This window comes from Lepisosteus oculatus, chromosome 4 (genome assembly GCF_040954835.1).
Source record: "Lepisosteus oculatus isolate fLepOcu1 chromosome 4, fLepOcu1.hap2, whole genome shotgun sequence".
NCBI lineage: Eukaryota > Metazoa > Chordata > Actinopteri > Semionotiformes > Lepisosteidae > Lepisosteus > Lepisosteus oculatus.
In genome coordinates, this window is record NC_090699.1 from 5,608,549 (window position 1) to 5,622,161 (window position 13,613).

Below are 13,613 nucleotides of genomic sequence, written 5' to 3' on the forward strand. Positions count from 1 at the left end.
ATTACAAAGCAACCCATATTGTAATAAATAGAAACAACCTATTACTCTAATCCTACTCTTCTACTCTGCTAAAGACATAAATTTGACTGTGCTGCACCCAAGATTTCAAAGTCACTTTCACACAAATCATCCCGAAATGTGTTTTCAGTCCTTCTCAGTCTTTTTTGGCAGTCATGAACTGAAAGACTTCACTTGCACATAACTAGATTTCAGTCAACTTCATTGAGGGTAAGTTGATGGCATAGCACAGTCATACAGCTAATTAATCAGCTCATTAGATCTCTGGTTTGCACAAAACCCCCTGAGAAGCTTAAACACACACATGCCCGTAGAAACGGATGCACACACACACACGCACACACAGTTCTCTGCGTCACGTAAATGAAACTCCACGAACAGGTAACAGGTGATACCTGAATGCACCCTCTCCCATCCCAGTCTCTCAACAGCTCCAGCTCAGAGAAGAAACTTTGCTAATAAAATTGTTCAGGCTGGGTTAATAACTGGACAAGACAAGTCTGCGTTGCAAAAATGAAACCACATGCATACAGAGAGCCTTCTGGTAACATTCAGTGAGGGGCAAGCTGAAAAAGTCTCAAAGCCCTGGTTTTCCAGTCTTTCTAATGAAAAAGCACTGAAAACCTTTCATTTTGACTGGGGTTCATTGGCCCAGTGTAAAAGTAATATTAATAAACTCATAATAATGAACAAACTTTATTTTATGTAGCACCTTTAAAAGTGACTTCTCAAGGAGCTTTACAGTAAGAAAAAAAATTTCAAGGAGGGGAGAGAATTAGTATAATTAAAAACAAGGGTTTCCAATTAAATGAAAGCCGTTCTGAAGAAAAACGGTTTTGAGTCTGGATGTGAAATGGCTCAGGGAAGCATTTGGGATAGAATCCCAGGGCTTTGGGGTGCAGCAAGAGAAGGCCTTGTTACCCATAGAGTGTAGAGGAGATCGCAGTACAAACAGGAGACCAGAATCAGGAAGACAAAAAGGCAATAGGTCAAACAGGTACTGAGGTGCCAAACCATGCAGAGCCTTATAGGCAAGCAGGAGGATTTTGAAACCTGTTAGGAAGCCAGTGCAAGGACTCCAGGATAGGAGCAACATGATCTCTTGCACAATCTGTCTTGGCCTGAAATCCGGATAGCGCAAATTAATTAACAACAGTGAAAAGTGACAAATGAGAAATCAGTCTATTACATTTGAGCTCTCCCAAGATTGCAGTCAAGTTCACTGAGAGTAAGTAGCAAGCTTATCAAAGCGGATATCTGATTTACTCTGACTAGTAAATCAAATGGTTCCATAATCAGGATGTTAGATCTCTGGTGCATAATTATTGAGTCAGTTCGTAACCTCCTGTATGTTTGTGGTCTGCGAGTCTACAGCACTGTGAGCTATATGAAGGCAGGTGTATGTGCATTTCTGCTGTCTCTGCTCAGTTGTTTAAAAGAGACTCTCCTCTGTGTCCAGTTTCCAACATTAGGTGAGCAGGGCCAGTCCACTAAGTGTCCAGTGAGAGGCTGGGAAAATGAAGATGTTTTTTCTGCTGGTGTTTTTTGGGATCTTTATCCTGAACAAGGAAGAAGGTAAGAGACGAATCAGAAATTGAAAATGTAAATGTAAAATAAATGTGCAGATGAACTGTTGTATAAGCATACGTGGCCTATGCAGTGACAGTTTGTGGACAGTCTATACATATATACAACACCAATGAAGACTGAGAACTGCAGCTGCTATTGTGCAGCCTGATCCTGGACACAACAGAAGGTAAGAAGACAACAAGCCGCCGATTGCTCATTTAAACTGTTCTTCCTTTTCCCTCGGATTTAGGCTCAATGCACTGTGAGAAATCACAAGCAAAAAATCTTTCGACTGTTGCATTCTTGATCAAACCGAAACTTAATCATAACAAAACCTCAATCACAGAGCTGAGAGGAAGTGTGCCAACACATCTACACATGTTAAACTACTGGTGCTCTTAGTCACATAAAGACGACACAGAAACGAGGCAGATTAAGAGTTTCAGAGCCACTGGTGTACTGATCTTGTCTCATTATCTAGTAGCTTCAGTAGGTCAGTGCTGGACCCGTTCTTGTCCGATTCCCAGCTGAAGTCATTCGGCTTTGTTGGAGTAAAGGAGATCAAAGAGTGAAAGGGGAGGTCTGAGCTCATGGTAAAAGCACAGTAAAGTGTAGTAAAGAATGGGGAAGTCATGGTTAGAGCACAGTAAAGTGTACAATAAGAACTGCCCCCATGTATCTTAAGATAGTTTGCTAGCTTTTTTCAGGATTAGAGGTTGGTGAGATGAATTGAGCACTTCTCTGTCCAGGAGCTCTGTAAGGGTCAGTCAGGGTGTGAAGAAGGGACAGTGATCCTGGATGACTGATCTCAAGCCTGTTCTGTATGAACCCCTCTGTCTCTCTCCAGTGTCCAGCTCTCCTGTCCAGGAGCTCTACAGTGAGTCAGGGTGTGAAGGAGGGACAGTGGTCCTGGATGACTCATCTCAAGCCTGTTCTGTATGAACTCCTCTGTGTCTCTCAAGTGTCCTGTATCGTGGGCGGTCAGGATGCGGAGGAGGGAGAGTGGCCCTGGCAGGTCTATATCCAGATCCAGGTGAACCACAACGATGCCACATTCTGTGGTGGATCCCTGATCAGTGAGCAGTGGGTTCTCACTGCAGCACAGTGCTTCAAACCGTGAGTGTGTCCTGAAATCCCTATCTGCCTTGCCACGTCTCCGGGAAAAGCTGTAAAAACACCTTTTATTCTTTTCCTACTCATTGTTCAAAACCGATTAAGTCCTCAGCCTGTTCAGGTGTGCTCAGACAGGGTCCTATCTGATTAGAACAGTCCATTCCACTAATTAGCCTGTTCAATTTAGCCATTTTTCTGCGATTCTCCCAAACTAATCCTTCTGTATAAAAAACAGAGGACAGTGTAAGAAAAGACACAGCTATATCAGTTTAATCTGGTTTTGATCATTGGTCTGAATTAAAATCAAGCATTAAAACTCTTGCCCCGTCTCAACGTGTCCCGGAAATGACAGAGCCAAACAGTTCTTTGGTCAAAATGTGTCTCCAAGCAGTATTATTGGCATTGCAATTGTTAATATTTACTCTGGATACTAATTACCTGATCCCGCGACCAAGCACACAGAATAATAATATTTATTATTCTTGTATATGTATTAACTATAATATTTAATACAGTACCAATGTATAAATTGAACATTGTTATTATTATTTTTATTATCATTATTATAAGACTGTCTCTTTCAGCTCCTTCTTCCTCGAGCATTCCTTCGTGAGGCTGGGGGCGTACAAGCTGGACCGACCCACCAAACACGAGGTCAAGAAAAGCATTAAGAAGGTCGTCCTCCACGAGCAGTACGAGAAAGCAGCAGACGGCTATAACATCGCCCTGGTGCAGCTGGACAGCGAGGTGTCCCTCTCTTGTTACATCAGTCCTGTCCAGCTCATCAAGCCCAACGATGTCTTCACAGAGAACACAGAGTTCTGGGCCACTGGGTGGGGGATGACTAAAGAGAATGGTAAGAAATGATGATCAGGGCTCCTGTGCTTCTCGTAAGGACTCAGGAACTAAGACTACAGTCCACAGCTGGTCATTCTCCACATCTCTCTTGTCTGGTTGCTGTGAGCTCATTCAGACATCTCACCCAGTCATTTACTTGAAAGAAGGGAGCGTATCAGCTTCAACAACATCATGGTGTATATTGTTCTAGATCAGCGGTCAGCTGACATGGCACATGTGTCATTATTGGCATGCAAAGAGATTTTTAATGGCATGTGTAATGAGAGTGGCACGTGCAATAGACTAATAAGCCATGAAGAAATCTATACAAACTGTGCTAGACTGTGTAATCCCCTATAACATGCTACCCGATGAAAGTGCTTTGGTGTAGAAAAAAAAATTCACTTGGTTTGTATGCTGCCTTATTTTTAGCAGGGATAGCCAGCTATTTTAACAGGAAAGCTCACAATCTGTGCTGCTGATAATATTTATTTTGGTATTTATTGTGGCATGCTCATCAGCTGAGATGGTTGGGCCTGGTGTCTGAACATGAGGACAACCAGTGATGATGTTTTTTTAATAAATTAAGAAAACAAATGCTTTATACCCAGGAAGGTGTTGGAAAAAAAGTGTAATGAACAATGCATGTCATTCTACTTGTCTTTAGATTTGTAGAAAATAGTCACCATCTTTTTGTCACTCCAGTACCACTGGCACACCCTCGCACTCTGCAGAAAGTCCAACTGCCCATCGTAGACAACAGGTGCTGTCAGTCCATGTACAACAGCAAGGCTACTATCAGGGAAGACATGATGTGCGCTGGGTATGAAGATGGACAGAAGGACACCTGCCTGGTAAGTTCACCATCCGCAGTGCAGACAGAAACTAGACCAGTTGGTGCAAAAATTCAAGACAACTCATACATGGTGGATACATTTGGATAACTTTACAAATCAAAAGTGATCACGCTTTCACCTCTATAAAACAGCAATCTGTGTGTGATCTATGGCCACTAATCATCCAATTCGATTTTAGTAAGTTAGTTTATAACCAGCAGTTTCTCCAGGAGCAATATCACCCTGCAACTCACAACTGACAGCCCCACTGGAGCTTATATAAAGAGTTATATAAGTGTAAGAATATTCTTCTTCTTCTTCTTCTTCTTCTTCTTCTTCTTCTTCTTATTATTATTATTATTATTATTGCGTTCTTCCAAAATGAGTCTTGAAAGACTTGCGGAAAATGCATACTGTGAGCATGCCATTACCGTTGAGCAACAGAGAGTTACAGGCAAAATTACTGACATTATGATGGAGTTGCACCACTTTGATTTGCAAATATTTACACTAAGCACAGCCCTGTTTTGTCACTTTGTGAAACTATTCCTTCATCATTCCTCATTTCACTCCAGGGTGATTCTGGGGGACCTCTGGTGTGTAAGAAGGGGGACAGCTGGATCCAGGCTGGGATTGTGAGCTTTGGAAGAGGTTGTGGTAGGCCCAACTCCCCAGGAGTCTACACCCGGGTCACCAGCTTCACGGATTGGATAAAGGAACACAGTGGAGTCTGAGGAGCTCTACGGGATCCAGGGGAGAGCGCCTTCTGGTGTAACTGGCTGCTGCTGCTGCAACTGCAGAATCTGATTCCGTCTGATTAGATTGCCCGTCTGCACAAGATAATTGCATGTGAGAATATGCCAAAAGATAAGACTGGGAGATACAATAAAGATAAAACAGTGAGCCGGAGACAGAAGTCTTACAGCCCTTTTTTAAGTGTGTACCATAGCTATGAATTATGGATTAAACAATAAATGTTAGATCTTGTCATTTCAGGACAAAACAGCTGGGCATGGCCGTCCACTTTGAGTATTTTGTTGAAATAAATGGATTTGAAATTGGGGAGTCAGTTCTGTGTCATAAGCATTGTGATACAGTACATCAAGAAATAACTAATATTTGTAGCCCCAACAGACGAACAGATGGAATCGCTAGCAAGACGTGCTTTTGCCTGCTGCTGTGAGAGATCAGTTGTACTCTTATTCAGTTGACCATTGAGCTCAATAAAATTGCAAGCACTGAAACTCCTGGTCTGGGGCTGTTCTCTCTCCATCGCTGAATAAAAAATTGACAAAACGCTGTAGCCCCACCCAACCGCACTGCAGCGTGGTAGCGCCCTCATGTGTCAGTCTGAATGTCTGCGTGCATCAATATTTTGGTTCATATGTCTCAGCGTCCATGTAATAATAATAATGAACTTTATTTTATATAGCGCCTTTAAAGGTGGCTTCTCAAAGCGCTTTACAGGATGACAAGAACAATAACTAAAAAGAATACACAAGACAAAACACAGTTACAATATACAGAGGAGACCGTGGATGGTGGTACTAAGAAAAGCAGAGGAGTGAAGAGTGGAACCAGTTAAGTAAAGGCTTTTCTGAAGAAGGGTTTTGAGTCTGGATTTGAAGGAGTTTAGAGATGGTGACTCTCTGATATCCTTGGGGAGAGAGTTCCAGAGCTTGGGGGCATAACAGGAGAAGGCCCTGTCACCCATACAATGTGGGGCTGTACTGTCTGCACTGGGTCTATACCGTGACTGTACGGGTCTGTACCGAGTCTGCACTGGGTCTGTACTTTGGCTGTATCGATTTTGAACTGGATCTGTACTGGGGCTGTACTGAGTCTGCACTGGGTCTATACTGGAGCTGTATTGGGGCTGTATTGAGTCTGCACTGTGTCTGTACCGGGTCTCTAGTGATGTTCAGAGAGATATCTAAAGGCATCTAAAGGCACGGCAGGAATCCAACTGAGTCCAATAGAAATAACTGTTTCCGACTGTGAAGGGGTTTCTGTACGATCCCTGCTGGATCTCCTTGGTTGAGGAAATAAGGAAGAGACCCTCCATCCAGTTGTGATCAAACAGTAAGTATTGATATCTCAGACTGATTAACATTATCATTGGGCAGCCCTGGAAAGCCCATCCATTCATTTCTGGGAAATAATTAAATGTTAAAAAGTGTGCAGGAGCCTAACCTGCCAGGCACAGGGTGCAAGGTAGCATTCTACCCTGGTTGGGATGCCAGTCCTTGCAGGACACACACACATGGGGGACAATTGGGTGCTGCTCATTCACCGCTTAACCCAGGCAGAGCTTCCTTAGAACGGGCTGAGCACACAGCAAACAGGAGCTCCGGGGCAAAAAACCCACACAGACACAGGGAAGAGGCACCGAAACTGAGGGCACTGCCACTGCTGGGACAGAAAGTGACAGGATCAAAACGGAGATCCGGATTCAAAATGCTTAGGAAACTAGGTTTCTGAGCTATCCACAACACTGACATCCCGAAGATCCGAGCTGCGCCCGAATGGACCGACACCGAGTTCCTGCGGGGGGCTTCAGAACTGAACTCAGACACTGTTGCACTGCATAATATCAACCTCAGAACGCAGAGGCAGAATGGAAGCTTTAGTGAACAGCACAGCTTCCAAAGAACAGCTAATTAAACCTAATGAACTAAACTTACTAACTAAACTAACCTAAACTACTGTACGTCCCCCACAGCCCCTGGAAAAAAGGAGGTACAACTAAAGTTCAGTTCCATGGTACACCATGGCAAGCGAAATCCTAGCAGCTGGGTTTGTTTCCAGACTGGGGGGGTGGGTTTCTACAAGAATCCGAAACCAGGTTCTTGTGGCTTCAGCAAAACATGAGTTCAAAGATGCTGCTGGATTCATTTAGCTGCTATCATTCCATCCTCCGTACAAAACTCTAAAAACCTGCTCGTCCGTAACGTCTGCGGTAATTTCTTTCATTTCTATTATTATTATTATTATTTCTATTATTATATTATTATCAGGAATGAACTGCAGACAGCATGACTGCCTCGGGCTGCCAGAGCTATAAGAAAACCTGCTGGATCACTCTCTAGTCCCTTATCCACAGGTCTAGGGTTGTCAGTAATGTTTCTGACAACATCAAGAGATTCCGTCACAGCTGTGTGCTTGCGACTTCTAGGTCATTTTCCCGTTGGACCGGCTCTAATTCGGTTCCTCCTGGAGAGTGTACACCAATTTTCAGGAGCTCTCTCTCGACAGGTCTGAAATCCTGTACTCTTTTCTATATTCTGCCGAGAACAATTAGTCTCCCACAAAGGTGATTTGCCTTTCGTAGGGCTCTAATTCCGTTCCTCCTGGTGTGAACACATCCTTTCTCCCACTATCATTTAGAACCTTAAATTTGACTTCATTTGACCCAAATCTCTACCCACTTCTCAGTCTTATCTGAACTGGACTGTGTCAAGGTCAGGGCAACCTGTGGACAATTTCTAGCATGTATTTCCATTATGGGTGTACCGACAGCTGGGTTTTTCTTTTGCTAAGAATCGGAGCATGTGAACATGTGAAAGCTCCTGCAGTGCTTTATTTCTGGATGTTCTTGCTTTCTCTGTGGGGCTCTGTACAGACCCACTCCAGCGATGAAAGCCAGTTGTACCTCCTGGAAAACCTGGGAGACCTCCTGGGAAGATCTAAAGGTTGCTGCTGGGAGAGGTGTTAGTGGGGCCAGCACGAGGCGCTCACCCTGTGGTCCACGTGGATCCTAATGCTCCAGTATAGTGATGGGGACACTATACTGTACACAGGCACCAACCTTCAGATGAGACATAAAACCAAGGTCCTGACTCTCTATGGTCATTTAAAATCCCAGGGTGTTTCTTGTAAAGAGTAGGGGTGTAACCCCGACACCCTGGCCAAATTTCCCATTGGCCTTTACCAATCATGGCCTCCTAATAATCCCCATCTATGAATTGGCTTCATTACTCTGCTCTCCTCCCCAGTGATATCTGATGTGTCGTGAGCGTTCTGGCGCGCCATGGCTGCCTTCGCATCATCCAGGTGGGGCTGCACATTGGTGGTGGTGGAGGGGATCCCCATTACCTGTAAAGTGCTTTGAGTGGAGTGTCCAAAAAAGCGCTATATAAGTGTAAGCAATTATTAATTACTTTTCTTACCAGTTTCAGACCACTGGCCTTTAATTAGCCACCTCCACTCCTCTCTCTCTGTTGTCCCACAGCTCAGTTGCACAGATGAACTACAGTAATATCAGATGTAGTTCTTTCCTCTGCAAGGAAACAATGCAATGATCCCTTATACTGGCATTATTAATATATTATTATTATATTATAATTACTGTGTCATTTGTCCACTCATTATCAGACTGGTAGGGGTTGAGATATCTTAGAGCGCTCTCTGGTGCACCATGGATTAGGAATAAGGAATGTGGAACACAAATAAGGAATAGGGAACAGGTAGAGGGAATGAAAGAATTAGAATTAAAAACAGATCAATACGTTAACAATTAAATCATTGCGATCAAATACATGTAGCAATGGTAATTAAGTACAATTAAAACACAGATCAAGAAATGTGGAATATGGTGTGATGAAAAAGAATTAAAAATAGGGAACTACGTTCTGGCACATAGAGTGTAAGGAGCAGGGTTGATGAGTCTTGGATGCTATTTGTTATTAGGTTGGCTGTAGTGTCTGCCTGCAGAGGGCACCCTTGCTGACTGTAACTCAGCAAACTGCTCAGTTATGTTACACTACCGCCAAAATCACAGCTACAGGCCGAAACCTGCTGTGCACCTGGACAAAGCTGTGCTCCTCATTCGAACTTTTACATGCCAGAGCCCAATCTGTACTCTTTTGTAATTGTTGTAAGTAATTAAGCCATTTTTTTTACTTTTTAGAAACAAGACGAGTAAGAGTATTGTTCTTAAAAAAGGAGCAGAATCACTAAAAAATACTACCACCGAATTTTGAGAATCTCTTGCTAATAAACACACACAACAGGACAGGAAACAAATTGAGAGAGAGAGGAGATGCTAATCTGCCTATCAATCATGCTATTCTGCAATTCCCACCCAGGACTTGTATTCACTATACATCTGGGTTTTGTGAATGGCATTTATTTGCTTTACATTTCTAAAATATGTTTTCCTAAAAGGAACAGGAAGTGTATGCTTCACCATTCACTAAATGTAGTTTTTAATTTGGCACAATTTAATGAAAGTTCGGGAGGAATGAAGGCAGCCGAGCTCATTCGACACAGCTGCTGCAATTCTCACTTATCCTGATGTAAGCAACCGGTCTCCATATATATATATATCAAACGTCACCCTCTCCTCTTCCTCGTTCGTTTTCTGCATCCCTCCTCCACCCCCTCTCCACCTTTGCAGCTACCCCATTGGTCGCATGGGGGTCCTATCCTCCCCGTCCAATGGCCGGGAGGTTGCCCTCAGCCAAGCGGGTTACACCAAATCTCCACATCCCAATAAACTATACTAATTTCTCCCAAGCTTTCGGCTGCTGTCATTCTTCGTGAAACTACATTATCCAAAGCCCCACACACATATCACCAGTATTTACTGTATGTTATGATACAATTTCAGTAAGACCAAGCAAAGTAATGTGAAAATGAGTAAGGAAAATTACTGAGCTAAAGAATTATGTGAAGTAATATCCACAGATATCCATACATCAACTATTACAGCTGCTTTTGCAGACAGCCTACATCCACATGCAATTATTTACCCCCCTGTGGATAAAATTAAACGTTTCAAGCTTTGCATACTTCAACAATATAATGGCAAACGACAATATTAGGAATTTAAATATATAAAAAGATAATGTGATCTTAATATAGTGCAGACTTCAACAAAATAATGGTAAACTACAATATTAAGAATTGAAATATATATACACATTTTTAGTTTTGTGAGTAAGTTTTAATATGCTTTTAAATATGATAATTTTAAGGACACCGTGTCCAAAATGTATTTTATAATAAAAATAAAACAAAAATCTGTTTTCTAATTACTATTCATACACAATTACTAATAATTCTATGCACCATATGCAATTGATTGGGTTAATGGGTTAAAAAACCTTAAATACTGTTTTGTCACACACAGCTGGCCATATACAATTTCTTCTATCAGGAATTTGTCTTTTTGCATACACCAACTTGCATTCCATGAGACACAGACACAGAGAGAAGTTTGGGGTCAGAGCCCAGGGACAGGCATTTATGCAGCGCCCCTGGAGCAGTTGGGGTTGTGCAAGTCGGCTCCAGTACCCCCCAAATTTGTTGTCATAGCTGTTGAAACAACTTTTTAAGGAATAAATTGACACTTCATAAACAACAAAACCGAGTACTACCACTCATTTTTATCAACTTATAGTAGTAAAGTCAAAACTGAGGACAACAAACTATATTGTAACGCAACGGGGGCTCAGGCGAGCGCCCTTGCCGCATCTGTTCGGCCCCTGCACCGTCCGGGGCTCGAACCCGAGACTTCCGCGTCTCTCTGCAGCGACCTAGCCCCGTGAGCTAAAGAGAGATCTCTCCACAGCCCAGTAGCTGTGGTCGTGCTATTACAGGGAAGGGCGGTGACGTCACCTGCTCTGGTACGCCGGCTCTTACACACAGTGCTTGTCGGCCGTAAGCGTTACAATATATAAGAAACAAGACAACCTCTCCTTTCAAAATAGTAAAATTTCAAATCGAAATCCTAATCCAGCAATGCAATAATTTTTATAAGAATATTTTCCTGATGACAATACTCTACTCCAAGACAAGTACCACAGACTGCTCATTTGCCATTTCTTTAGTAAAATATCTCAAATCAACACCCTTACTGTGAGGTTGCGAAGAAATTTTCAATAGTCCAATGGCCGAGAATTGAGCTGTTCCGATTGGTGAAACAAGCTGTCACTCACTGAAATCCAACCATTTAGAGACTTCGGGGAAGCATACATGTAACGAACAGTTCTTTCTGGACCCTATGCGGATGACACAATCCAGAATCATGAGGAAACCCTAGGAAAAAGATCATGCAGGGATATGGGGATGAAAACAGCAGGCATGTCCAAAGTGCGCTGGTGCACGGGGGAGGTGTGGCCGAGGCAAACAATCCAAAAGTAATCCAGAGAGGGAATCCAAAAACACAAGAATAAGTCCAGAGCCAGGTGATCCATCCAACAAGGAATTAAAAACATGAACCGGGTTGGAACCGGCGGACAGGAAACAGGAACAGAGATTAAAACCTTAACGGGACCAGGCGCTTCCAGGTCCCGGACTTGCACGGTGCAGAAACCAGATGCAGAGCCCGGATGAACGTCGGCGCCTGGCTTTTAAGGTGGACTGGGAACAGGGGTCAGGTGCACAGAATTAAATCCAAAGTGAAAGAGTCGGAGCGCCCTTAAGGAGGAGGGACTACAATCTTGATAATACAGGTGTCATGGGCGAATGCCAGAGTTTTATTATTTTTCCCTTGTCTATCTACCTATCAACTAAGTGAAGATAAAAAATGTTATCAGTTTTTCATCTGTTTGGGTCCTACAGGCTAGAAAGTCTATTTTTACATTAGCTCATGCGTACTCTCTAACATTGCCTGTAGCTCAATTAGACACACTGGAGCCCAGGAAAAAAACTCTGGTTCCAACATGTGCTTCAAATCAAGACATTGGCTTCTGAAGACAAAGAAATTAAACACATTTTTGTTTCTTCCTGCTTTTTTGGATCATTTTTTCTAATGCCTATACTAAGACATTTGATCCTTCTGACTTGGTGCCCAAGTGAACCTTAAAACTCCAGCCCTTAACCAGGCGTGTACTGTCTGTACTTTCCAAGATCATACAAGATGTTTAGAGCTCATACATTCCAGGTAGAAACGACCTGGTGGGGGCAGGGAGTTAAGGGGTCCTGATTAATGCACAGTGTCTATTCTTGGCACGGGAATGTCTTTGACAGACAGAAGCAAAGTGACATTAATTTCTATACTTGATTCTAAAATCATACATATACGTGGCCACTCGGGCTATTTCAATATCCCCCAGAGAACTTCTTGTGTATCGAGTGATCTCATTAACAGCAAAATACCATTTATATCAATGAAGCAAGAAATGGCCAAGAAAAGGGCTGGGTCCTTAAGGGGGTTGTACAGTACAGTAAAATAATCCTGTTACAATAGGAGCTACAGTCCCAGTGTAGTAGAACAGTCTGTAACAAGAGGAGCTAAAGTCGCAATACACTACAAAAGTCCTGTTACAATAGGATCTACAATCCCAGTACAGTACAACAGTCCTGTTACAATAGGAGCTACAGTCGCAGTACAGTAGAAGAGTCTATTACAATAGGATCTACAGTCCCAGTACAGTAGAACAGTCTGTTACAATAGGAGCTACAGTCCCAGTGTAGTAGAACAGTCCTGTTACAATAGGAGCAACAGTCACAGTACAGTACAACAGTCCTGTTACAATAGGATCTACAGTCCCAGTACAGTAGAACAGTCTGTTACAATAGGAGCTACAGTCCCAGTGTAGTAGAACAGTCCTGTTACAATAGTATCTACAGTCCCAGTACAGTAGAACAGTCTGTTACAATAGGAGCTACAGTCACAGTACTGTAGAAGAGTCCTGTTACAATAGGATCTACAGTCCTAGTGTAGTAGAACAGTTCTGTTACAATAGGAGCTACAGTCCCGGTGTAGTAGAACAGTCTTATCACATTAAGGTCTACAATCACTGTGCAGTATAATGTTTATGATGATGCACATCTGTAGCAAAAATACTAGTTGCCAACAAATTCACAAATTAAAAGTTTAATGTTCCATTTTAACAATTAAAATAATAGTTGCAGAAATGTGTGTGTGTTTGAGGAAAAGTGTGAGCTGCCCAGAGTGTGTGTTTCTTGCTGTGCACCAGAACCCTGACCCCTCTCTGCACAGAGCTGGTGATCTGCTGAGAGAGAAATCTGCTGATTTGCCGACATGGTGATCTGCTTGCCGATTCGGCTGGCGTATCTTGATGTTCCTTCTTTGGTTCGGAGCCGTTTATCTGCATCTGGTCTAAAGGCTGGCTTGTCTGCCTGATCTGAAATGAACAGGAAACTACAAAGATACGAGACGCAGCTCCCTTTTCACACTTTCAAATCACATTCTACCATCTGAGGAGCGGCCTCAGCTTTTGAAAAAGGTGTGCTGTTTTTCTGCACTTTTTCTCTCTCACGCACCGTTCC

The 13,613-nt window shown here is 42.8% G+C and overlaps 2 protein-coding genes across 2 annotated transcripts in view; both read left to right on the top strand.

The window, feature by feature from the left end:
• Nucleotides 1-13,613, top strand: part of LOC102697987 (transmembrane protease serine 9-like) — a 60,062-nt gene that overhangs the window by 6,882 nt on the left and 39,567 nt on the right. The gene's annotated exons all lie outside the window — the stretch shown is intronic.
• Nucleotides 1,363-5,617, top strand: LOC138238100 (serine protease 27-like). Its single transcript, XM_069187982.1, has 5 exons — nucleotides 1,363-1,593; nucleotides 2,550-2,703; nucleotides 3,285-3,556; nucleotides 4,243-4,391; nucleotides 4,949-5,617. Exons 1-5 carry the CDS (start codon nucleotides 1,536-1,538, stop codon nucleotides 5,105-5,107), a joined length of 792 nt encoding a protein of 263 aa, XP_069044083.1. The 5' UTR covers nucleotides 1,363-1,535; the 3' UTR covers nucleotides 5,108-5,617.